The sequence below is a fragment of the Oncorhynchus mykiss genome, chromosome 12 (assembly GCF_013265735.2).
Source record: "Oncorhynchus mykiss isolate Arlee chromosome 12, USDA_OmykA_1.1, whole genome shotgun sequence".
Classification (NCBI taxonomy): domain Eukaryota; kingdom Metazoa; phylum Chordata; class Actinopteri; order Salmoniformes; family Salmonidae; genus Oncorhynchus; species Oncorhynchus mykiss.
The window spans coordinates 80,595,110-80,621,539 of NC_048576.1; the positions used below are offsets into that span (position 1 = coordinate 80,595,110).

General features: G+C 39.9%; 3 protein-coding genes across 7 annotated transcripts; 2 read left to right on the forward strand and 1 right to left on the reverse strand.

Moving 5' to 3' along the window:
- Positions 1–1,268: 1,268 nt before the first annotated feature.
- On the reverse strand, positions 1,269–20,526 carry LOC110538572 (dual specificity mitogen-activated protein kinase kinase 4). Of its 5 annotated transcripts, XM_021625467.2 has the most exons (13): positions 20,107–20,460; positions 19,124–19,159; positions 17,581–17,613; positions 15,590–15,692; positions 12,780–12,951; positions 12,291–12,410; positions 12,015–12,134; positions 11,856–11,907; positions 11,556–11,683; positions 3,380–3,457; positions 3,088–3,236; positions 2,724–2,769; positions 1,269–2,547 (listed from the first exon to the last, which is right to left on the reverse strand). In XM_021625467.2, exons 1-13 carry the CDS (start codon positions 20,249–20,251, stop codon positions 2,434–2,436), a joined length of 1,296 nt encoding a protein of 431 aa, XP_021481142.1. In that variant the 5' UTR covers positions 20,252–20,460; the 3' UTR covers positions 1,269–2,433. The 5 variants fall into 5 exon arrangements, with proteins under 5 accessions (XP_021481142.1, XP_021481143.1, XP_021481144.1 ...); XM_021625468.2 differs by lacking the exon at positions 17,581–17,613 and having other exon boundaries at positions 20,107–20,526; XM_021625469.2 differs by lacking the exon at positions 17,581–17,613 and having other exon boundaries at positions 15,590–15,680.
- A 197-nt stretch (positions 20,527–20,723) lies between these two features.
- LOC110538574 (transmembrane protein 220-like) lies at positions 20,724–22,664 on the forward strand. The gene is made up of 6 exons (XM_021625471.2): positions 20,724–21,189; positions 21,408–21,437; positions 21,553–21,613; positions 21,820–21,943; positions 22,035–22,094; positions 22,210–22,664. Exons 1-6 carry the CDS (start codon positions 21,154–21,156, stop codon positions 22,337–22,339), a joined length of 441 nt encoding a protein of 146 aa, XP_021481146.1. The 5' UTR covers positions 20,724–21,153; the 3' UTR covers positions 22,340–22,664.
- Positions 22,665–22,960: 296 nt separating this feature from the next.
- LOC110538575 (protein SCO1 homolog, mitochondrial) lies at positions 22,961–25,789 on the forward strand. Its single transcript, XM_021625472.2, has 7 exons — positions 22,961–23,345; positions 23,490–23,600; positions 23,765–23,855; positions 24,037–24,234; positions 24,427–24,519; positions 24,629–24,744; positions 24,868–25,789. The coding sequence occupies exons 1-7, from the start codon at positions 23,184–23,186 to the stop codon at positions 25,000–25,002; spliced, it is 906 nt and encodes a 301-aa protein (XP_021481147.2). The 5' UTR covers positions 22,961–23,183; the 3' UTR covers positions 25,003–25,789.
- The last annotated feature ends 641 nt before the right edge of the window (positions 25,790–26,430 follow it).

Below are 26,430 nucleotides of genomic sequence, written 5' to 3' on the forward strand. Positions count from 1 at the left end.
TATGAACATTTTAACATTTTGGACATGTACTGTTATAATCTCCACCCGGCACAGCCAGAAGAGGACTGGCCACCCCTCATGGTTCCTCTCTCGGTTTCTTCCTAGGTTCCGGCCTTTCTAGGGAGTTTTTCCTAGCCACCGTGCTTCTACACCTGCATTGCTTGCTGTTTGGGGTTTTAGGCTGGGTTTCTGTACAGCACTTTGTGACATCAGCTGATGTAAGAAGGGCTTTATAAATACATTTGATTGATTTAAATCTGATGGCCGAATGGTAAAGAACATCTAGCCGCTCGAGTACTTGTATGAGGTGACTACCTCAAGCTCTAAACCCTCAGAGGTAGTAATCACACCTGTGGGAAGAGGGGCATTCTTCTTACCAAACCACATGACCTTTGTTTTGGAGGTGTTCAGAACAAGGTTAAGAGTAGAGAACGTTTGTTGGACACTAAGAAAGCTTTGTAGAAAATGTAACACAACATCCAGGGAGGGGCCAGCTGAGTATTAATAAATGTGGGAGGTCTCACTGTTCTTTTGCATTGATTTGCAATATAGTAATAAAACAACCAATCAATAAACTGGAGTATTTTTGATAAACGCTAATCATATCTGACAACGTTCCCTTCAGTAATATAACAGAGCTTATCAATAGCTTCATATGTAGCAGGTCAGGTAGACTGATAAATTGTATGGCATATTCATGATGTTAAAAATAAACATTTAGATTTGGATAGTCATATATTTATATTAATATATGTTATGAATTTCAAATACAATATCCAAATGTAAATGTTTATTAATACCATGAATTTGGCATTGTATTTATAGGGCTACAGACTCTTCACACTGGTTATTTATCCTTCACATTTGACCATTTATCCTGCTAGCTTGTACCCGTTGACCCCTGAAATAAGTTATTAATGAGATATTGGCATGGCTATTTCTTTGAATATCAATATTTTTTATATGACATTTTTCTTCATATTGTGCTTTCAGACTTGCTTTCCTTTATTGTGCAGCAATTATCCTGACCAAAAGGAATGGTTTAAATAATGAATTACAAAAGCGAAAACTAGTAAATAAGGTCTTACTTCATGTGTTTCAAATGCTCCATTGCCACTTGCCAGTTACTCTGTATGAACACCAGTCAGGCAAATCCCTGTACAGGTTTTATTTGTTGGATAGTTCTTACATTTTTCTGTGACACCAAGCTCAAAATGTACACTCATTTTTCAGTCAGATGAAAGATCAAATAAATTGATACATCCTTATTTCATAAGCTCATTTTAATATTCTCAGGTCATTAAATATTTTACACATTCTGCCCAGCAAGATATTATTTTTTGAATGTTCTACAGTAAAACTGCAAACATTTAAATGCAATGATGTCCAGCCAACCAGTATTTTACCAGCAGTAAAATAAATTATATCTGGTAATCTAAAAAGATGTGAACTGTGTGTACTAAACCTCTAGATTCTGTGTACATTGTGAATATTATAGGAGTCAATCAATCACAGTCTGAAAACAGTTCAGGTGCCATGCATTTGAGAAACAAGTACTGGCATATCAGCTGAAATAATTAGGGGCTGGTCGGGTCCATTAGAACGGTTGGAACATCCAGAACAGTAGGCAATTTCATTACAGATAAATGTGTGGCTATATACAGGGATACAAGATGGCATTATGAATAATTACAGATCAACAGCACCATACATACATACAGCTTAGCATTTAAAGAGAGTGTTGCATATGCCATGGCTGAGAGAGCCAGTGAGTGTGTTTGTGTGGTTGCTTGCCTTCTTACATCAATGGATTAACCTGAGCTCAAATAGATGCAGAGTAACTAAATGTCTCTCAAAACACAATTATTTCTCTTTATTTATATAATCAGCACAAAGTCCATTGCACAGTGACGGCAGCACCCTCACAACATTGGATGGAACCACATGATCCTGTCCATCAATGCTGTTACGTTTTAAATTGCTTTACACCATAAGAAGCAAGGTTTCATTTAAGATACCAACCACAATTCTTAAAGTCACATACAAGGAAGAGATGGGAAGTTTCAAAGAGCATGATTCCAGTATCTCCAAAATCATATATTCCACAAGTGATTAAACACTATAAATACATTTCCAGATTTTGAATCACTGTACTGTATCCACATTAGAGATGAGGTCTCACATCGAGGTGAACCAAGACCATGGTATATTCATTCAGTTACTAGTTGTACTTACATGTAAGTGTGTGTGTAGGATAGAGAAAAGTGTGAGAATGTTGATAGCATACAGACGTGACTGATCACCAGTCTTAGTACACGTGGTGTTTTAGTTTGTACATTTTCTGTCTTAGTTTAACACTGCAGTATGGGATGAAGCAACTCTTTAGGTCATTGTTGTTGTTGTTCCAGGCTTCCGTTATTACTTGTTCTACAGTCAGTCGACGTACATGGGGGAGCTGGGAGAAGTGGGCATCTGATCCAGGATTCTGCAGACGTAACTAGCAACATCCACTGAGCGCTCCTCATACATCAGAATGAAAGCATGTTTCTGTATTGAAGAGAACCAGAAACATGTAATAATATGTACGGGTGATAAGTATCTCTGCATGTAATACAATTACATTAATATTTAGTCATTTAGCAGACGCTCGTATGCATACACCACCCCCGGTACTGAGGGTGCCATGCTCTACCAACTGAGCCACACGGGACGTACATACTTACCAGAAGCTCTTTGTACTTTGGCCTTTTTGACTCATCCTTTGTAAGGCTAAAGGGAATAAATAAAGGGAATAAATAATTAAAATTCTGCTCTGCAATAAACCACATCATGGTTCTCTTCGAGACTTAAAACAGACATGACATGTTTTGTTCACCAGGGGGAAATCAAATCCAGAGGATGTCTCATGCAGAAGATTACCTTATGAATTTCACATATTTTATTATTTGTGGGTGAATACTGCGAAAGTATGCAGTAGTTTACATTGACAATATTGCTCTGCAGTGATTCAATGTACTTCAACTTATACTATATCATCGTGAGAATAACATTGAAGCAGTGCCACCAGAAGTTGTATCTGTCCTTTACCACAGATTGACAAAGTTGATGAATTTGGGGGAGAACTGCCTGTCTTCTGAGTTGGTAAGCTGTGGAGGTTCTCCCTTCACCACCTGTGTCAGCTGGTCAAACACACTGTTCCACTTTGGGTAGGGAAACCGCCCAGTCGCCAGCTCGTACTGTAAAACAAACCCCACAAAGACAACATGGTGAGTCTATAGTTACAATATACTATCTTGTCTTGTGGATTTAACATTCAGTGTATCTTCAAATAACTATTTGAATGTTAAAGACAACGTGGACCAGAGGGTTGAGGACCCACCAGTGTTATCCCCAAACTCCATACGTCTGACCGGACGTCATAGCCTTGTCTGGAGGCACTTGGGTCTATTCTCTCAGGCTGTGGAAGAGACAAGGAAAACATGTTACAATTCATCATGGTGATATCATAGATGGGCCTTTAAAAGAGAAAAACTAAAATGAAGAACAAACATTCAAATAAATGTTCAAAATTAGACAACTTGGGGGGAATTTTTTTTAAACAGACTTGTGAGACAAGTGTGTATACAGTCCTCACCATATGCATTTGGACAGTGAAGCTCATCTTATTTTGGCTCTATCCTCTAGTATTTTGGATAATCAATCAAATGATGACTGAAGCAATGGTATAAAATAACACCATATATTTGAGGGTATCGGTTTTATCCTTTTGAAATAAAAGCACTTTATGCATCTAGTTCCCCCATTTTAAGAAATCACAAGTATTTGGACAAAATCACAGTAATCCTAGTTCCTAGTTGGAATACCAGGTTCACATCAGACTTCTTTTTTTGCCCTTCAAGTTAGCTATTTCTCAAAAACGGAATCTATGGCATTATTTAGGATGCTTAAGACAGAAACATTTACTATACTAAATAAAACAAATTTGAACAGTGCAGAACGTGTGGTTTCACAAAATAATTTTCTAAATAGTGTCTCTTCAATGGTATTCGACCTCATACCCTCACGTCACTAATGCTGCAGATATTTTCTTTTAAGCAGTATCCAAATCCATAGGATGTAGTGATCACAATATTATAGCCATATCTAGGAAAACCAAAGTCCCAGAGGCTGGGCCTAATACAATGTATAAGTGGTTTTGTAGCGATTCATATTTTGATGTAAAGAATATTTGCTGGTCTGTGGTTTGTAATGAGGAACAACCAGACGCTGCACTTGACACATTTATGAAACTACTTATTCCAGTTACAAATAAGCACGCACCCATTAAGAAAATGACTACACTTAAATCCCCTTGGATTGATGAGGAATTGAAAAATTGTATGGTTGAGAGGGATGAGGCAAAAGGTATGGCAATTAAGTCTGGCAACCCAACTGACTGGCAAACGTACTGCAAATTAAGAAATCATGTGACTAAACAAGATAAAAAGAAACTACACTATGAAATAAATTATATAAAGAATGATATTAAAAAAGCTTTGGGGCACCTTAAATTACATTTTGGGAAAAATAGCCAACTATGCTTCATTCATTGAATGGAGCTCATTCATCAAAGCCCACTGATATTGCAAACTACTTTGCTTATCTTGCCAATGGGAAAAAGTCATTAAACTTAGGGATGACACGCCAGCAACAAATGCTGAAACTCCACATCCAAGTATATCGGACCAAATTATGAAAGACAAGAATTAACAGAATTTCAGCATGCTTTTTGGGAAGGACACTCAACAAGCACAGTACTTACACAAATTACTGATGATTGGATGAGAGAAATTGATGATACAATGATTGTGGGGGCTGTTATTAGACTTCAGTGCAGCTTTTGACATTATCGATCATAGTCTGCTGCTGGAAAAAACGTATGTGTTATGGCTTTACACCCACTGCTATAATGTGGATAAAGAGTTACTTGTCTAACAGAACACAAATGGTGTTCTTTAATGGAAGCCTCTCAAATATAATCCAGTTAGAATGAGGAATTCCCCCAGGTAGCTGTTCAGGCCCCTTACTTTTTAAAATATTTACTAATGACATGCCACTGACTTTGAGTAAAGCCAGAGTGTCTATGTATGCGGATGACTCAACACTATACACGTCAGCTACTACAGCGACTGAAATGACTGCAACACTCAAAGAGCTGCAGTTAGTAGATGGCAAGGAATAAGTTAGACCTAAATATTTCTAAAACTAAAAGCATTGTATTTGGAACAAAACACTCAACCCTAAACCTCAACTAAATCTTGTAATAAATAATATGGAAATTTAGCAAGTTGAGATGACTAAACTGCTTGGAGTAACACTAGATTGTAAACTGTCATGGTCAAAACAAACTGATGCAGTAGTAGCTAAGACGGGGAGAAGTCGGTCTATAATAAAGCGATGCTCTGCCTTAACAACACTATCAACAAGGCAGGTCCTACAGGCCCTAGTTTCTACCTTCTTAACAACACTATCAACAAGGCAGGTCCTACAGGCCCTAGTTTCTACCTTCTTAACAACACTATCAACAAGGCAGGACCTACAGGCCCTAGTTTCTACCTTCTTAACAACACTATCAACAAGGCAGGTCCTACAGGCCCTAGTTTCTACCTTCTTAACAACACTATCAACAAGGCAGGTTCTACAGGCCCTAGCTTCTACCTTCTTAACAACACTATCAACAAGGCAGGTCCTACAGGCCCTAGCTTCTACCTTCTTAACAACACTATCAACAAGGCAGGACCTACAGGCCCTAGTTTTGTCGTACCATGACTATTGTTCAGTCGTGTGGTCAGGTGCCACCAAAAAGGAGTTAGGAAAATTGCAATTGGCTCAGAACAGGGCAGCACGGCTGACGCTTGGATGTACACAGTGAGCTAATATTAATAATACCCATGTCAATCTCTCCTGGCTGAAAGTGGAGGAGAGATGGACTCCATCACTACTTTTATTTATGAGAGGTATTGAGGTATGTTGAATGCACCGTGCATACCCCACAAGACATGCCACAAGAGGTCTCTTCACAGTCCCCAAGTCCAGAACAGACTATGGGAGGCACACAGTACTACATAGAGCCATGACCACATGGAACTCTATTCCACATAAAGTAACTGACGCAAGCAGTAAAATATTTAAAAAACAGATAAAAAAAAACAGCGGGGACTGTGAAGCAACAAACATTGGCACATACATGCATACACACACACACACACGATAACATACACATGGATTTAGTACTGTAGATGTGGTAGTGGAGGAGTAGGGGCCTGAGGGCTCACAGTGCGTTGTGAAATCTGTGAATGTATTGTAATGTTTTTTTAAATTGTATAAACTGCCTTAATTTTGCTGGACCCCAGGAAGAATTGCTGCTTCTTTGGCAGCAGCTAATGGGGATCCATAATAAATACTGTATGTTCCATAGTTCCCTAGTCTATCTGCTAAACTACCTGTCAAGTGAAACTACATATGCAAAATCCTAACTACATTTGTAAGTACAGTGTCCAGTAGAAGTCGGTGTTCGAAAGCAGCTTGGATTTGAAGAAAGCACCAGAACCACGAAATCAGTGGGATCTCGCATTTTGCAACACACTGTTTGAAAAAGCACGTGATCAAACAAAGCGTTGGATGTAACTGATGACATACTTCTGATAAAAGATACATGCATCGGCACACTGCTTCAACGTTATCGCTAAGCAGCTTTCGAAGCATGCCTGGGAGCTCCGCTATCAAACCTAAATATCACTATTAAATCATATTTTATTAGTCACATGAGCCGAATACAACAGGTATAGATAGATCTTACAGTGAAATGCTTACTTACGAGCCCCTAACCAACAATGCAGCTGAAGAAAAAAAATACAGATAAGAGATAAAAGTAGCAAGTAATTAAAGAGCAGCAGTAAAATAACAATAGTGAGACTATATACAGTTAGTTGAGGTAATATGTATGTGGGTAGAGTTATTAAAGTGACTATGCATAGATGATAACAACAGAGTAGCCGCGGTATAAAAGAGGGGGAGAGGGGCAATGCAAATAGTCTGGGTAGCCATTTGATTAGGTGTTTTTAGTCTTATGGCTTGGGGGTAGAAGCTGTTTAGAAGCCTCTTGGACCTAGACTTGGCGCTCCGGTACTGCTTGCCGTGCGGTAGCAGATACACTGTTCTATGACTAGAGTGGCTGGAGTCTTTGACAATTTTTAGGGCCATCCTCTGACACTGCCTGGTATAGAGGTCCTGGATGACAGGGCCCCAGTGATGTACTGGGCCGTTCGCACTACCCTCTAGTGCCTTGCGATCAGAGTCCAAGCAGTTGCCATACCAGGCAGTGATGCAGTGGTGGTGCAGCTGTAGAACCTTTTGAGGATCTGAGGACCCATACCAAATGTTTTCAGTCTCCTGCGGGGGAATAGGTTTGGTCGTGCCCTCTTCACGACTGTCTTGGTGTGCTTGGACCATGTTAGTTTGTTGGCGATGTGGACACCAAGGAACTTGAAGCTCTCAACCTGCAACAATGCAGCCCTGTCAATGAGAATGGGGGTGTGCTCAGTCCTCTTTTTCCTGTAGTCCATAATCATCTCCTTTGTCTTGAATAGATTCACTGTCCAAATACATATGGTGAGGACTGTATTATTGAGTGCATTAATTATCATAGGCACTCATTTGTGTCTATTCAACAGAATACAACATACACCCAAGGGCTGACCCCATTTAGTCGATAGGCTGTTGGTCAACTGAGATGTTTTTAGTCGAGCAGGCACACCTGTCTGATTTGAGCTACTCTGAGTGGACTAATCCATTGAGGAGGACTCTAGGATGCCACGTTCCTATGAAAAGGGGAGTGTGACTAAGATCAGGGAGGAAGAGAGGCCCAATTCGGCAGAAATCTGTTTTTTTTTGTGCTTTATCAGTATATATCCATAATCTTTACCAAGATGCACAAGGCACGTCTCTCAAAAATGCGCTCTTGCGCGTTCATTGTTTCATAACTTCATTGTGTTTACCCTAATTATTAGTGTATATCAATTCCCCATTACATATAAATCACCAGTAGTAACCTACATTTACCATTAATTCCCATAATGTCTAATCTACAATGTTTGTTGGGTTACGGTAATTTCTGCTAATGCGCTCAATATATTATTAGTCGTTTACCGTTCCCATTGTCAGAGTGGACACATTTGCAGAGCTCACCACCTATGCTACACGTGTGAGAAACAAGTTTTGGTTTATTTCATGCCATTTAAGAGTTGTCAATTTATTCATAGTTTTTTTGTTTTTTGTAGGCCTAGGTTACCTGGACTGCGGGCAAATGTAGGCCTATAAATGTGCCCATTTCAGATGTCTGATAGTATTTCTGATTGTCTTAATCCACCATCACTAATGAGCTGTGGACTGCACGTAAAGAGAGTCTGTTTTTAGAATCCATTGAAAATGACAATAGGTACTCAACGTATTAGAACAGAAATCCAGCGCTCTCCCTTCCGATAACCACTTGGCATGAAAGGAAACAATGTAATGCTCTGATCCAGTGGAAACGTCATAAAATACCAGATTACTTATTTTCCCTTGCACAATTAGCCTACAGCTGTGTATGTCCCTGTCGTGGGAAACTGAGGGCCAAGAATATTTGATGCAATGTTGCAAGTTGGCTAGCACGAGTTTAGGGTCGGACTGTTGATACGTTTCAAGTTTGTTGCACAGGCCACGCGTAACCAATGTGAATTATAGGATATTTATTTTTAAATCAGGATATTGTTTACCTGCAGGCTGCAATGTTTTTAATTTGTTGGTTTTATGTAGGCTATTCTTACATCATTGGCAATAGAAGTTATTTTAGATTTGTAGTATTGTTTTCATTTAGATATAATTTAGATTTACCACATGACAAAGAGATTGAGATACAAAAACCATTATAAATTAAATGAAACTGTTCCACGAAAATGAGCATATGAAAATCATAACTGGCACGCAGATCGGTAGAAATGGTCAAATTAATTGGCACTCCAAATGGAAAAAGGCTGTCGGCCCCTGGTGTAGCCTATTACCGGCAACTTCAGGAGCATAACGCAGAATCCAGGAAAGCCAGCAGGGGGTAGACGAGCTTGATAACTGGCTCCCTCGAGTCGTGTGTGTGTGTTAATTATTTAAATCAAACTGTGCTTAAAGTACCAGACAAGCTCAATACACAGTTCATTTTAAAACACAGGGTGTGTATATGAAAAAAATATAAATGTAAACATTTTAGACCAATAGAATGGTCGAAAGAAAAGACTACTCTGGGACAGCCCTACGGAAAACCCTGTCCATGTCCTCATTGCCTGGTTCTACATGCCTTTCATAATAATCACCTCAGCCAGTTACTTCACGTATGACCTCACCTCCATGCATGTAAAGAAAAATGCAGTGGTTCCAAACAGTGCCCAGGTCACAGACTTCTACCAGCCATGCTGCTGAGTGGAGGGAGCACCTCCTATCCTCTGGCTCATTCATTCATGCACCAGAAATAGATGATGATGTCACCCATTCACAGCAGTGGGACAGAATTCCCTGACCGCAGCACTGATGTGTTTTATGGCATAGTGGCTACAGCATCAGCTCACCTCTGCCAAGACTGAAAAAGATCTGGCTGCCCAGCTGTCACCTAGGACACAGCTCACAGTTACTCAGATATGTTATTAACTCAAAACACAACTACTCAGACCTACTACACCGTGTATAAAACATTAAGAACACATGCTCTTTCCATGACAGACTGAACAGGTGAAAGCTATGACCCCTTATTGATGTCACTTGTTAAATCCACTTCAATCAGTGTAGATGAAGGGGAGGAGACAGGTTAAAGGATGTTTTAGCCTTGAGACAAGTGAGACATGGTTGGTGTATGTGTGCGATTCAGAGGGTGAATGGGCAAGACAACATATATTAAGTGCCTTTGAACAGGGTATGGTAGTAGTTGGCAGGTGCACCGGTTTGTCAAGAATTGCAACGCTGCTGGGTTTTTCCACACTCAACAGTTCCCTGTGTGTATCAAGAATGGTCCACCACCCAAAGGTCATCTAGCTTGACAACTGTGGGAAGCATTGGAGTCAACATGGGCCAGCCCACCATACCTGTGGAACACTTTCAGCACCTTGTAGAGTCCATGCCCTGATGAATTGAGGCTGTTATGAGGGCAAAAGGGGATGCAACTCAATATTAGGAATGTGTTCCTAATGTTTTGTACACTCAGTGTATATCAACTCAAAACGACATCGGTGCACATTTAATTTAGATGTGTAATTGCTTTCAAATACAAAAAGTATTTCCTAATTAAAATGACTGACCTGTGGATTAAAGAATGCTTCGGTACATAATGGTGGTAGCAAAATTAACCTGACACTACAGTGTGCGAAATAATTAGTGAGCATATTCCAACAAACATTTCAGACATGTGGCCACTTGCCAGCTAAATGAACTAAATCATAACAACCAGAGGGGAACAGAGCTAGACTGTCACCTGAACCAAATACCATGAACCAAATCTAACCTACTTAATTGTAGTGTAGTACATAATATTCCATTGAAGTGAAATCAATCCCTCTCTAATATCTAGACCAAACAGAGACAAATGGTGCTAAAGCAATTAGCAATGGGGTGGCCAAGAAGCACCTGGCAGGTCTGCAATTTTTATATTTGAAAAAGGAAACTGGAGCCATGTGGGTTGGATTCCTGCACTGTGAGCTCACAGCTGTGGGAGCACCAACCCAAACAGCTTTATTCTGACAGACATGAATGAAGTAACCCAGCCCTTCCTCGGCCTTCTGATAGATGCGTGGCAGAGATATGGCAGAGGTGTGCCCTACGTCCTGATAGGGAGATGCCAAATTTAGAATGGAAACTGGAGGGGCCGTGGCTCCCTTCTCCCATCAGCAATACCACCGCCAGAAAATTAACCCTGTGATGACGACACAATGAGCTCATTCAACTGCACTGCCAGCAGTTTGGAAGACTACAACCATGTCACATACACACAGACGGCATGAGATTCCTCTGCAGCTAGTCCAAAATAGGAACAAGACAACAAGCATCTGCAAGAACAGATATCAGTAGCAACCATAATATAATTACCAACACTGCCATCAACAATAAGGAAAGGGGAATCAGAGAAGTGTAGGGGGCTGCCTTAAATTGGCATCCACTTCATCAGCGCCCGGGGAGCAATTGTTGTTAGGGGTTAACTGCCTTGCTCAAGTGGGAGAACGCCAGATTTTTCCACCTTGCCGGCTCAGAGATTTGAACCAGCGACCTTTCGGTTACTGGCCCAACAATCTTAACTACCTGCCTCCCCTGAATAACAACAAAACCACAGTCTCCTTACAACTGACGATCACCACCAAGTCACTAAGCACCAAAACAGTTGAATTCTTATCATGTGAAAGTGAAATGTATTCTTAGAAAGAGCCTTAGTTGTACATCTTCCACTTGCCTTGTCTTTCAGCCATTAATGAAACATTGCACCAAAATCCCCATACATCACTTACTGCCATGTACGGTCTGCACCCTGCATCTCTGGTTTTGGCAATGGAGTCCACCAGCTGCCCACTGATGCCAAAATCACAAAGCTTAATGTTGCCATTCCTGTCCAGGAGGATGTTGGATGGCTTGATGTCTGAGAGGAGAAACATATAGAAGACATGACAAAGCTAGGCTAAGAGTTCTGGGTAAAGGAAGTGCCACTTCTGTTGTGGTACAGTAAATAGAGCATTGTGAGGTAATAACGGCAATTACACATCTCAAATGAGGAAATAAAGAACAAGGTCTCCATTTTGGAGTCGTCTTACCTCTGTGAATTATTTTCAAGTATTCTTTTAAGTGGTTAAGTGCTTTCACAGTCTGTAATGAAAACACATAAGCAACTAAATTAATATAGAGAAATATGTACCCTTCCTGTCAAATTAATCAGTGTAAATTATGTAAGGAGAAAATGCATGAAAACTTACAGCTAATGTTATTTTGCCTAATATTTCCTCTGGAATCACATCATCTAAAGCACAATATACATATTTGTAGAATTTGTCGAAGGAGGTAGACATAAGTTCCATACATATCCAACAGTCCCCCTGACAAAGAAAAGAATCGTAAGACATAACATTACCTCGTGAAGATAATACACTGCTTATTGCTAACTACACAGAACGATTGATTGACATCCAATGCATTTCCTATATAGAGAAATCAATCAACAAAACACAGAAGTGAAAAACTTGCATGGTCACCTCTCTGAAAAGAGCCCCGTAAAACTGAACTATGTAGAGACAGTCACTACTCCTCATGACCACATCCAGATCCATTAGCAGCTGCTTCTGTTCCTTCTCATCAACCGTTGACCTAATCCTCTGTGGGAGACACACATTGTAATCAGATGCATGTTGCTTTCAAATTGTGACCATGGTTGGAAGTCACAGGAGGTTGGTGGCACCGTAATTGGTGAGGACGGGCACGTGGTAAATGGCTGGAGTGGAATTAGTGGAAAGGTATCAACTTCAAACACATGGTTTCCATTCGCTGTTCCAGCCATTATTACGAGCCTTCCTCCCCTTATCATGAGCAACATGTTACCATATCCTGCAATGGGAGTCAGTTACACTTTGGTGATTACTGAGTGTTCATTTCACAATATAGCCTAAGACTGATGAGCAGGCATAAATCTTGCCCTGAACACTTCCTGTAGTTTAGTCAATAAGAGGTCAGTAAGGGGCAGTCACCTTGACAGCCATTATCTGGTTGCTGGGCTTGTGCACCATCTTGTTGACAGAGCCGTAAGCGCCCCGCCCAATCTCCCCCAGGTCCTTGAGGTCCTCAGCCGTGAAGTCACAATCGCCACCGGCGGTCTTCAACTTCCCTGACGACTCGATACTATGCGTACGCAGCCTCTCTCTGGCCACAGAAATAGGTGGGAGACATAAGAAACACAATCTTAGTTGAGTTAATTTCACCTCAATCATATACTGAACAAAAATGTTAATGCAACATGAAACAATTTCAAAGATTTTGCTGTGTTTTAGTTCGTATAAGGAAATCAGTCAGTTTAAATAAATTGGGCCCTAATCTATGGATTTCCTATAACTGGGCAGGGGTACAGCAATGGGTGGGCCTGGGAGGGCATAGGCTCCGACGATCCCACAGGTGAAGAAGCCGAATGTGGATGTCCTGGGCTTGCGTGGTTACACGTCTGCGGTTGAGAGGCCGTTTGGACGTACTGACAAAACATTTTTTAAATGCCGTTGGAAGTGGCTTAGAGAAATTAACTTTAAAATGATCTGGCAACAGCACTGGTGGACATTCCTGCAGTCAGCATGCCAATTGCATCCTGCCTCAAAACTAGAGACGTCTGTGGCATTGTGTTGTGTGACAAAACTGCACATTTTAGAGTGGCCTTTTATTGTCCACAGCACAAGGATCACCTGGGTAATGATCATAAATCTTAAATCAGCTTTTTGATTTGACACACCTGTCAGGTGGATGGTTTATATCGACAAAGGCTAAAGTGCTCACTAACAGGGATGTAAACAAATTTGTGCACAGAATGAGAGAAATAAGCTTTTTGTGTGGAACATTTCTGGAATCTTATTTCAGCTCATGAAACATGATACCAACACTTTACATGTTGCGTTTATATTTTTGTTCAGTATACATACATACATACATACATATATACGTACGTGGGGCAAAAAAAGTATTTAGTCAGCCACCAATTGTGCAAGTTCTCCCACTTAAAAAGATGAGGCCTGTAATTTTCATCATAGGGACACTTCAACTATGACAGACAAAATGAGAAGAAAAAAAATCCAGAAAATCACATTTTTCTTGTGAATTTATTTGCAAATTATGGTGGAAAAGCTGACAAGGTACAAATCTGTCGTTCTGCCCCTGAACAGGCAGTTAACCCACTGTTCCTAGGCTGTCATTGAAAATAAGAATTTGTTCTTAACTGACTTGCCTAGTTAAATAAAGGTAAATAAATGCCCTTGCTGATGGAAGGAGGTTTTCACTCAAAATCTCACGATACATGGCCCCATTCATTCTTTCCTTTACACGGATCAGTCGTCCTGGTACCTTTGCAGAAAAACAGCATGAAAAAAAACAGCATGATGTTTCCACCCCCATGCTTCACAGTAGGTATGGTGTTCTTTGGAAGCAACTCAGCATTCTTTGTCCTCCAAACACGACGAGTTGAGTTTTTACCAAAAAGTTATATTTTGGTTTCATCTGACCATATGACATTCTCCCAATCTTCTTCTGAATCAAATGCTCTCTAGCAAACTTCAGACAGGCCTGGACATGTTCTGGCTTAAGCAGGGGGACATGTCTGGCACTGCAGGATTTGAGTCCCTGGCGGCGTAGTGTGTTACTGATGGTAGGCTTTGTTACTTTGGTCCCAGCTCCCAGCTCTCTGCAGGTCATTAGGTCCGTGTGGTTCTGGGATTTTTGCTCACCGTTCTTGTGATAATTTTGACCCCACGGGGTGAGATCTTGCGTGGAGCCCCAGATCGAGGGAGATTATCAGTGGTCTTGTATGTCTTCCATTTCCTAATAATTGCTCCCACAGTTGATTTCTTCAAACCAAGCTGCTTACCTATTGCAGATTCAGTCTCCCCAGCCTGGTGCAGGTCTACAATTTTGTTTCTGGTGTCCTTTGACAGCTCGTTGGTCTTGGCCATAGTGGAGTTTGGAGTGTGACTGTTTGAGGTTGTGGACAGGTGTCTTTTATACTGATAACAAGTTCAAACAGGTGCCATTAATACAGGTAACAAGTGGAGGACAGAGGAGCCTCTTAAAGAAGAAGTTACAGGTCTGTAAGAGCCAGAAATCTTGCTTGTTTGTAGGTGACCAAATACTTATTTTCCACCATAATTTGCAAATTAATTAATTAAAAATCCTACAATGTGATTTTCTGGATTTTTTTTCTCATTTTGTCTGTCATAGTTGAAGTGTACCTACGATGAAAATTACAGGTCTCATCTTTTTAAGTGGAAGAACTTGCACAATTGGTGGCTGACTAAATACTTTTTTTTGTCCCACTGTATATGATACGGCACCTGAAAAAGGATGGTTAGTTGACATCCGTTTGTTCAGTTTGCATTATCCAGCATCAGTAATTTGCTTGTCCAGGGTAACTTAGCAGGCTCATGTTATCTTCAAATTACACAGCAAAGACACAGGGCTTATTCACATTCACTACAATGGTGTTGCCCAAACAGGTACTTGAGGCTACATTCAGTTACTCTCTGTTTTCCATGAGCAGGTGGAGATAGAAATACAACAACTGCTAATCATTCCAACCTCACTTAGCCTGTCTTTATTGTGACAGATTGCCTGGGTACCTATACAGTACTGAATGTTACATTGACAATGTGTGGCTTTGGAGATGAAGAGTCTCAGCAGACTGTAGACTAGAGTGCAGAGTCATATAACAATTCATTATGCAGGAGTTTGCATTGTGGCTAATGCAAATTCCACTCCATGTAGATCTTCAGAAAACCACATCCATTGCAAAGTTCGGAGGTCAACTTACATGTGGGGGTTCTGGAATGGGGGTCCTGCTGTACTCAGAGTGAATCTGGTCGTTGGTTTAATCGGGGGATTGGCAAAATTTAACTTCAGTGCTTTGCGTTTACCTGATAGGGGAGAGGCAGAGTTTATGTCAGATTGCACACAAGACATCTATGGCAGGTGTAGAGCCAAGAACCAGAAAACAACATTTACACACTCAAAAACAACATGAAAACAAACAGTTACCATACCACAGAATGAGAGACCAGTAAAGGAATGGAGAGGTAAATTTAACAAGAGTATTCAAGTAAATTTACTGAAGTCATGCAATCCACATCTAGGGACGATGGATGTAAGAGTAATGACCTGCTTCTTACCAAAGGCATCCCTCTTTATATTTCTCTGTGAGAACATACATTTCTTCTATAGATGCTGATTTTTAGATTTTGGCTGATACTGAACTATATGGGATAGTCAACAAAACAGGTCTTGACCAAATTAAAATGAATCACGAGTTGGTCTAATAACAGGTTCTCGATCAAATATGTGTATGCTATAGCCTCAGTGGCCAGGAACAGAAACCCCCTGGAGGTATTTTTACAAGACATGTTCTGGTTGTACCAGTGACTCATTGCAGATGGTAGTTATATACTTTAACCAGTTCACTGAAGTTGATGCAGAGGCATACACTTCTCAGTAGACACCTGCTCTAAACCATAGCCTAGTACTAGATCACATCCTATGGCTATTCAGGATGGAGGCTTAGCTACAATCCAACACTCACCTACCATGTTTTAGTAGGTTTTGCTTGGTAATTTAAACAATAATGAGGGAATAGGTGAGAATTTAAATAAAAAAAACTGACCATTTCTTGCTTGATTTTTACATTTATTTAGGCTACTACCCAGAGACTGTGAAACATGACAACATTGTGTAATGAGATTCTAACTCAACAAAAGCATTGTTCTGACAGAAAATCTTTGAAAATACAAAATGTGACTTTTGGCTCATAACCATACACAAGAGTCAAATAGCCTACACTACAGACTAGAAAATCTTGCCAGAGGAGAAGGAGCTTCCCAAGTAGAACTGTTCTGAGTTCACCTTGAAATGAAGGATGCATTCTGTTCTCTCCACCCCAAACACCACAAGAATGTATGTACTCAAATTCCAATAAAATGGCACAAGCAATTGGAAATTACACTAGTGTCTCCATGTCTCAACAGGCAAGTGTTTAAGTACAGCTCATGCCAAAAATCACTTAAGTGTTCAAAAACAAAACAGCTGCAAACTGGTTTGTAAAACAATGTGGCAAAACCCCAAGCATTACTAGCTAGTTTTGCTTGTTAGTAGCAAGCTGACTAAAAATGCTAAAACTAAAAAAAGGTAGAGCTTCCATTACAATGTTTATTAAAAACACACCTAATTAATAAATACAAGCAAAAGGACTACACGTCTGTCAAGATAAAATACATTTCCAACACAGTGCTATTTTGTGTAGAAGGCCGAACCAAACAGTGGTAAAGACCAGTTGAAAGCCAAGTGTGAATCTATATACACCAATGCTAATGGAAGCTCTTAGCCCTAGGCTTGTGCCGATGATGGATGATCAGAATATGGATTGGAACGTCTTGGTAAATGAACATTATGAAAGGTAAAAACATACAGGATGGTTAACACCAACCGTTGTTGTTTTTTAAACTACAGAGAAGTTAAATCAATAAGACTCACAGTTGGACAAGTCTTTCTTTCACTTGCTTTGCATCAGTAAAATATTATGACCTAATGTCTTAAATAACAGACCAACATACGCTGCACTCTAACTCTAGGATAATCAATGTTTAGCCTCAACTACTAGCCGTAACTATCAAAACCGGCACAAGCCTACTAGACCCCAACAACTCTTCACTTGGATTAGTTGAGAAAAGAGGACAGACTCCCCCATACCAGACCATCAGGCGGAAGCAAAGGGTTGAGAACTGTTGGTACTGTAGCAAAAGAGGTTTGGCTTACTTGGGGGAGCTCCAGACAGGTTTATCTGAAACCCTAGGAGGTGAGAAGAGAACATTTCTTTTTCATATTTCACCTGTATTTAGGCTACTGTTTGACCGATGAACAAAAAACAAATCAAGTTCTATTAGGAAACGTGGTGAACAACAAACACTGTTCTTCTCAGCTTCAGTTTAGACCAGGGAACGATGCAGCACTGTTTCCCAACACCCGGCACCACCTTGACTGACAACTATTTGAAATATCTCAAATCAACTTGATTTTGCTAAATGGGGCTTCATTACTGGAAACGTCTATGAATCACAGTTTGATACCAAGTGTGGACAACAACTACTACACACACTAAAACATGACCAACTAGCCCAATTGAAGAAATCCTGACCGGAAATATTTTATCTAGGCCTAACCTACATGCAATACTTAACTAAATAATTAGGGTACTTATCAGATGTTACCAGCTGAAATTGCAGCAGCCTTGTTATCAATGTTGCATGTTAGAGTTAATAATCATAAATGTACTTAGTTTGAAGCAGGAAAAGCTCCTTTGCGTAAGCCCCCCAAATTATACAATTTGAACACAGAGACAACTGGCTGAATAGGCACGGGTGCTAAGGAAGGCCTACTAAAAACATAGGTTTACATCTCTTGCACTTGTCTTCTCTATGCTATAGATGGTACATTACCCAGACCCTATTGTATTCATGTTGTATGCACTTTTCCAAAAGAAACCAACCAATAACTGAAGAGTTAAAAACATATTTATTATTCAACTCTAGAAGACCGTGTTTTGTTCTGTTTTTTGTTCACTGTAAAATGTAACACTGCACTTTGAAATGTCCCTGTAAACAAATGTGGCTATGGCCTCGTGACATACTCAAATTATTTTCTTCTGAGTGAACTACTGAACTTTTATAACTTGGCCCCACGTCAGTGAACTGGTAAACGTTAAAAGCTGAGCATTCCACCACACAGAAAACAGAAAAATGTATTGCATATGGGGTGGGGGGGGGGGGGGGGGATTAATCTACATGCACACATATATAGCCAGAAACAACCAAGATAACTTTGGTATGATTAAGGATTAGCTCAGGAAGATTCAGTGGAGCAAATTGGGGTAGACCTATAAAAATAACAACCTACAAATGATTTTTTTAAATGGAGTGGTGTGAGATAGAAAATTAAATGCATCCACAAAATGATCCTGGCAGGGAGAGACAATGACAATTGAATAAACTATTCTTGGGACAGCTCACCATCGATCAGCATCAAGTCAGGAGGGTTATGGGAAGTTAGTAGAATTAAGGAAAGGGAAGAAAAATATCACAGGAATGTAGTTTCAATACTTTGACAGTGACAGAAGTGGACCATAACATATTTATTTCATTTACTACCTGTTAAATATCAGATTGAGAACGGCATGCAAAAGTATAGAACCAGATCAAAAAAAAAAACTAACGAGCTACGACAGTTATTGTTAAAGCATCAACAAAAAATGTAAATATATTATCTTTATAAAATGTGTAATATTGACAGTAACGTTAGCTACCTGTTTCACTCTGACATCTCCAGCACGTGTTGGATTCTGTAAGTTAAAAAATATATAGTTTGTAAAAACATAGCTAGCTAATGATGCATTGGGTGTAAATTTAAACAGATTTCTTCTGGTGGATGTAAATTAACGTTATTTGAAATCTAAGAGATTCTCATGCAACAGTTTCACTGTGCTAGCAATAACTGCATGGCCTAGGATACTTCGGGATTTTAGTAATAAATTAATAATAAAGCCCTTTATCCACTTCACACGAGTCAGATCAAATAATGGATAACATTGTCTCTGCATCCAGTAGTTGAGGTAGTTTCGCAAGCTAATGCTAACAAGAGTTAGTGCAATGACTGGAATTATATGGTAACTGCTACAGTAGCATGTTAGTAGATACAATGAATTTCCCCAAAACACATCCCAACATGATCTTGTTATTTTTAGAACTGCAACATATTGTAGTTGGCTAGTTAGAGGTAACCTGACATTGAAAGACAGTAAGCAACACATGACCAGATCCAGATAAAGCATGACAGGCCTTCTTATATTCTAGCTAGCTAACGTTATTTAGGCTAACTAGCAATGCCGCTTGTTAGCCAACCTTAGCTAACGTTACCCAGCAAGCGAGTTAACTTACTTACCAACTATTCACTAGTTAACGTAAGCTGTGGCTAGCTATAAGGTGTTTTTGGTGTTACTTATTTCTAACACACATTTTCAGAACCCGTTATTTGCTTAGAAGACAATGTTTTGGGTGTGAGGGCAACTGATTTTGACAGTAGCTAGCTAGCGTTAACTGTAGACACCAAGCTAACTAACTAACAAACTAGTAATAGTGTGTGAATACAACTGAGGAAAGTTATGTTAGTAAGTAGATAGCTAGCCAATATAGGTAGCTAGTTCGTTAGCATAGTCATTAGGTTACTCCCGTTAACACCACTCACAAAAAAATATATAGTTATAACAAGCTGGTATTTTACAATCCTTACCTTGCATACTGCTCATTGTTGTTATGTGTTGCGACTGGGATTGATGGTGATGTGAGCCTGTAGATCCTGCGTTATTGCTGTTGTGGCTGGTAGATGTTGTTGAGTTGTTGGGGCTGGGTGTCGCCATTGTGTGTTTGAATTCCATCAGCAGCACTAGGCTGCAATGCAGAGAGCAACTTCACCCTTTCAAAACAAGACTGGAGAATAATCAAACTGGCTAGACTTATTCGACTCAAATGTGGTTGTAGAGAGCGCTACCGAACAAGACTGTAACTACCAACAAACAGTAAGAAATCGGGACAGTGTTTGACAGTCCAGTAACCCCCTTTCCACATAGAGTCGAGACCAAAGATGGTGGATAAATAAAGATTATTCAGTCAGGCCTTTTACGATTGAAAAAAGGTCAGTTCCGGCTTACTTAACTGGGTGTGTCTCCCATAGACACAAATGCAATAGCAGCTTGTCTGGTCTACCTAGTTTAATTGAACAAGAAAAAAACAGTGAGTGGGGTGTCTCGCTTCCTCTTCTGTCTCTGGTCGAGACTCAGTCAGCTGACCAAATGTCACTTGCGAACTTGAACACCCACAGCTTCCAACGCGACGCTGCTGTGTTTGTGGGCTTAGTTCGAGGAACACAAATCTAGGCTCAGATAACCATACCGCCTGCGTTAACCTTAAGCACTATGGGGAAGACAAATATCTGATCGTGTATCAGTGGGTAGGGGCGATTTCTAGCCTAATTGTATTAGACTATGAATTACCATACAGTTAACAGTAAAATGTCAGTTTACGTACATTTAAAGTATGTGTAATACTGTCCAGAATTGTTTTTATTTTAAAGTAGCCAAATCAGTATTTAATGTAACAGTAACACATATGTAACGTTTAATCGTTTTTCTTATTCATATATATTCAGAAAGCACTTTTCATGAAAAAAAGATACAAAACAACGAGTCTTGGCGACTTTGCTATAGTGCCTATAAATGTTCACTTGTCGAAACTTCAAAAAAAAACCAAAAATACGGAATGTTGAGTTTGCAATGTATGCATGTCATTGTTCTTTGCTCTAGCAAGTTATGTGCAGGCAAGTGATTCCCTTATTTGGTTACATTGTTTGAGATACTTTGTATCTATAGCCTACTGTATTTGGCGTTAACTGTAGGCATATATGCTTCTGTTGAACTCATGGATTTAGCAGAGTCATTTAATAGGTGAACATGGTGTATGTCTGTCTTCGAATATTTGGCCCAAATTAGTAAATCCCATGTTTTATCCTTTGTCTTTTTTATTGGCATAGAATAGATTAACGATCCGGATGCAGTGTTATGGATGGTAGGATCACGCTTTTTTTTGTCGTTTAATGTTCTTAATGAATTACTATAATCAAAGTGTTTTTTGTATTTTTTTTATTTACAGTACTCCACACACACGCCTTTTCTATTTCCAGGTTGCCTATGCTATTCCAGCAAATCTGTGTTTATTGATTGCCATTATACCACATGTAACAGGTATGTGGGCATTATGGATGAATAGAGATCCATCAATGATATCAGCATATTTTTCCTATTAAATAACATTTCCATTTTAACATTTTTGGCCATTGACTGTTTAGTATCTTGTCATAGTATCATGAGTGTAGTTAAAGCTAGAAATATATATGCATGAGCCTGCACTGCACCCTGAATGTTTAAATGCTTGAGAGACTGTTTTTCAGAGACACTACTTTGGAGGAGAATTGCTAAACTTCATATGCTTATTTCGACTGCTGTTGTTTCCATGATGGGATGGACTCTGTATAAAGAGCGCATCATAAATATCTTCCAGCAAGAGGAGGGAAGGTATAGTCTCACAGTCAAAATATTTTTCTGTTTAGATGAGCATTGTGTACAATAATTATTTTTGGTCACAACTGTTTCTCTCTATCCCCAGGGAATTCTCTGGTCTCATGTTGATACTTGTCTGGCTTCTCCTGTGTCAACACTCTGGAAGGTAAGGACTTTCAACATAGATTTGGACCATATCCCTACATGCAATACTTTATTTAAAAAAGACTCAAACTCAGTACATCACTGATATCTGTACTGTCGTAACTCTTTTCTATTAGTTCTATTGGGGCTCTCAGACTGTCTGTTGCTGTTGCCATCACAATCTTCCCCTTTGTGGCCTGGCTGTACTACTACATTAACAAGGAGCTGAGGACCAGCTGGCCCCCACATTGTAAAGCTGCACTGTAGATATCCATTCATTAAGATAGTCCAGTGATGAGTGAGCAACATATCTGCGGGTTGGAACATTTACAAGAGGATATGACCTAGCTACAGAGGCAGTATGGAAATCATGAATGCATTGTTTAAAAAGACGCATGTAAAAAACACCCCTGCTAAACCATACATCTAAATAAGTGACAATGTCATAAATTAGAATGTATATGATTGATACATTTTCCTTTTTTTTACTGGAATCATAATTAATATTTTTGTTGTTGTAGGCAACCCATTGCACTAATGTGATATCTGGTGTAATCACAATCAAATAAAGCAATTTAATAACAAATATAAATGACTTTTTATTATTATTTTTGCATCAGAAATCGAAATTGAAAGAAATGCATGTACTGTAGCCTACTCAAGGCTCCAAATAATTAGGTATTATTATTTAGCACAACTGCGCCTCGATAGCTACAGGATATGTGCTTTAAAAGTAATGTAGGCTATATCTAAATCAAACTAATGTTGTGTTTGGTGCTCCTAACTTGTTAAAGTTGGCAGCAGAAGTAGGCTACTGCCAATGAAAAGTTAGATAGCTAGATGTCAGTAGCCCCCAGAGAACCCAGTACAAAAAAAGGACTTCAGGTGCGTAATTTCCGGTTCTAACAGACAGAAATAACTGTGTTCGCCGGCAGGTCCAGAGTCAGCTTAAAACGTGTATATTGCGAGCCACTCGGTCAATGAGAATCGTTGTTAAAGGTATACTGATCCAAGATCAGGAATTTGAATGCGTTTTTACTTTCATGATTCACGTTGTGTAAAATTCTGCCACCACTTCCGCATTGAGATCTTGACAAACTAGCTCAACATCATGGCGTTGGGCCTAATATCGTATCAGACTTTGAGTTGTCGACTGTTAAACCGTATGATTTCGCACCAAAGCGTGAGCACAATCTGCAGCTTTACACGCGCTTTATCGAGAAAGACTGGCTCTCCGTACATAGATCTCTCACCACGGACAGTCCACCGTCTGGTAGGTCATACATGGCTTACAACACTCAGACTAGGATCAAACGTGTTCACCGTTTGAAGCGCGGAATGACTAACAGCTTGAAGGCAGATATCCTTGTACCTATCTACCATGTTAACATATTGTGTGTACTCATGCACTGCACAGGTAAATCTATGCGGGAGTTGGACGTTCCGGACATCACAGTGTTACGACTCAAGATCATTCTCGTCTTTACCTCCACCGCCCCCTTCTGGTGATAAAACCAAAAAGACAGGGGTATTTAAACGTACCAATTATTTTCTGAGTGATATGTACACAACTGTGGCTGGGCACCTGATAAAACCTGGTTTTAATGTCTATGGATAAAATAAAGCACTGTGCCTTTTGCTTTGTCTTTAATCTTGTGTGCTTGCCTGTCTCCATTCATCTATCCTCTGCAGCCAGTGACTTGGAAATCATTAGCAATAACATTTGCATTCGGGGGTGTTCTCCTTGCCGGGATGAAATATTTCAAGAAGGAAAAAGAAGAATGTAAGGACATTTCACCTCTTAGCATACTCACCATCATGCAGTAGGCTACATCCAACAGTGGATTTACACACATTCATTTATGTTCCGAACTGAACTTCTCCTGGAGTAAATCGTCAGTGTCTGTACATGTTGGTAACAATCTGTTTTACATTATGTTGTCTTTTTTACACATGCACTGCAGTGATTGAAAGAGAAAGGACAAAGTCAATGGGGAAACCAGCACTTGGGGGTCCATTCTCTCTTGTGGATCAGAATAATAAACCCTGTAAAAGTGAGGATTTCCTCAGCCAGTGGGTCCTTATCTACTTTGGGTTTACACACTGCCCTGACATCTGTCCTGATGAAATCGAGAAAATGATTGAGGTGGTGGATGAAATAGGTAAAGTCTTTTTATTTTAATCATCTCTTTATGATGCACCATATTATTTATTAATGTCATGGCAATTAGATGGTTGAGTGAGTAGCCAGTCAGTCACTCATATGTTGTCACAAAGCATAATGTTAATGCTACAACTCTGGGATGTACAGGAGATTTGTTGTGATCAACATCATCTCTTTCCATGTTTCCCAGACAGGATACAGTCTCTTCCAAACCTGACCCCCATCCTCATCACCATTGATCCTGACAGGGACACACCTGAGGCCATGGGGACATATGTGAAAGGTAAAGAGAACAAGCCATTAACTACTGTAGCTTCCATGTTATGGTAAAAGGGGGGCTTAGACTCACATTGGTGGAACAATAACATTCCCCCTCTGTCCTCTATTCCCAGAGTTCTCCCCTAAGCTCATTGGCCTGACTGGGACAATGGCCCAAATTGACCAGGTCTCTCGAGCCTACAGAGTCTACTACAGCCAGGGACCAAAGGATGAAGACAACGACTACATTGTGAGTTCATCGTCTGATCCTGCCCTTATTCAGAACTCTCATTTATTCATTGTAAAGTAGATATTCCCACTTTTCGCAGCTGAATTGATATCTAAATGAAACCTCCTTTATTCTTGACTGCAGGTCGATCACACAATCATCATGTACCTGGTTGGTCCGGACGGAGAGTTCAAAGAGTATTTTGGACAGAACAAGAGGAGCGCTGAGATCTCCTCTTCCATTGCATCACACATGAGGAAGTACAAGAAGGGGAATTAAGAGGTGAGATGAAGGAGAACTGGTCAAGTGCACTGTCTGTGTCTGGGAACACATCTTATGTGCCTCTCTCACAGCCTTCAGAGACCGTCAGCAGCCTCTGGCCCAGCAGCCTCTGGCCCAGCAGCCTCTGGCCCAGCAGCCTCTGGCCCAGCAGCCTCTGGCCCAGCAGGACTGAATGCTGCCATGTTATGTCAATGACATGGAATATTTATCTGCATTACAGATTTTCATTGAATTCAGATGTCTACGACTTACAATTCCCTTGTTGCGGTTCACCATTTAATATGGTCTATAATATCATATTTAAGTCTAAGATGGTTTAAAGTGATTGTTTGCAAATGGGTGTGGACAACACTTAAGTGTTTACTTTTTCTGCTTTGCCCATTATTTAAATCGATGTGAAATACAATTGTTTCGATGTAAAAATATGAGAGCCAACCAGAAATACTTGATTTTAAGTACCTAAAGAAATGTAACTACCATAAAATGTAGGGGGGAAATATTCCCTGGAAATCAATACTGAAGAACTAAAGGTTTCCAGTGTTTACCCTTGGACACTCCTAATGGAAAAAAAACATGAATCGTTGTCGTTGTGCAGTTAGAGTTCGGCTTTACTTCCTTTACACTAATTCTTCTGTTAAGTCTGGCCCAATACCTGGACTCGTCTCAGTGACACCAGAAACATTTATGCACTGTAATAACTCTTTGGTTACTCGATTTGTACTAGTCATATTTCAACTGAATTTCCAAAATAATGTTTAATTTATTAAACTTGGATTTACAGTTATGTCTGTCTGTCTTATTATTATTTATGTTTTACTGCCCTTGTAGTCGTAGGCTACCATGCAGGTTATCAGGGCTTCACTTTGTGCAACCATATTGCCTGTTCCTAGTGGCAAACACGTGCTGGTCAGAGTTTAAGGTTGTTCGTATTAGTTGTCAAGAGTACTGTCCTAGATAATTCATTTAACAGCTTGATTTGTAATCATGTTGCTATTGATATGACAGCCAGGCCAGTGTCTTGACTGGGCGCATTGTTCTGCAAATAAATGGTAACCACCGGAGCCTCTATTTCTGGTTATAGCCATAGATGCATGATTGGCTCATAGTAACATATAATTTTTGTTGAAGTTACACACACACACACACACACACATAATTTATTTGTGTTTTATAATACATACAAATTATTTCTCAATATCCTTGCAAACTGAATACGCAGCTGATGACTGTATTTTAGGCAAGAACCTGTTGAGTTCCTCCTTGTTAACCTGAACTAGGGAGAGCACAGCAGTTGTTCAGCACTCTTTGGCAAAGCACTCCACTCATTCCTGGCTGGTTGGTGGTTTGTGATGACTGGGAAGAATACTCTTCTAGATGAGAAGAGGTCACCTTTCAGCTCTCAAAGTATCAAATCATCCTTTATGA

Bases quoted from the DNA above. Each gene is read 5' to 3' on its own strand.
- LOC110538575 (XM_021625472.2), top strand. From the start codon at position 23,184: ATGGCGTTGGGCCTAATATCGTATCAGACTTTGAGTTGTCGACTGTTA. The intron at 24,235-24,426 runs GTAAAGTCTTTT...CATGTTTCCCAG, and splicing joins TGAGGTGGTGGATGAAATAG to ACAGGATACAGTCTCTTCCA. The intron at 24,745-24,867 runs GTGAGTTCATCG...TCTTGACTGCAG, and splicing joins ATGAAGACAACGACTACATT to GTCGATCACACAATCATCAT.
- LOC110538572 (XM_021625467.2), bottom strand. From the start codon at position 20,251: ATGGAATTCAAACACACAATGGCGACACCCAGCCCCAACAACTCAACA. The intron at 12,411-12,779 runs GTGACTGCCCCT...TGTCTCCCACAG, and splicing joins ACCAGATAATGGCTGTCAAG to AGGATTAGGTCAACGGTTGA. The intron at 2,548-2,723 runs GTAAGTATGTAC...TCTTCAATACAG, and splicing joins CAAAGTACAAAGAGCTTCTG to AAACATGCTTTCATTCTGAT.
- LOC110538574 (XM_021625471.2), top strand. From the start codon at position 21,154: ATGTCATTGTTCTTTGCTCTAGCAAGTTATGTGCAG. The intron at 21,614-21,819 runs GTATGTGGGCAT...ACTGTTTTTCAG, and splicing joins CATTATACCACATGTAACAG to AGACACTACTTTGGAGGAGA. The intron at 21,944-22,034 runs GTATAGTCTCAC...CTCTATCCCCAG, and splicing joins TTCCAGCAAGAGGAGGGAAG to GGAATTCTCTGGTCTCATGT.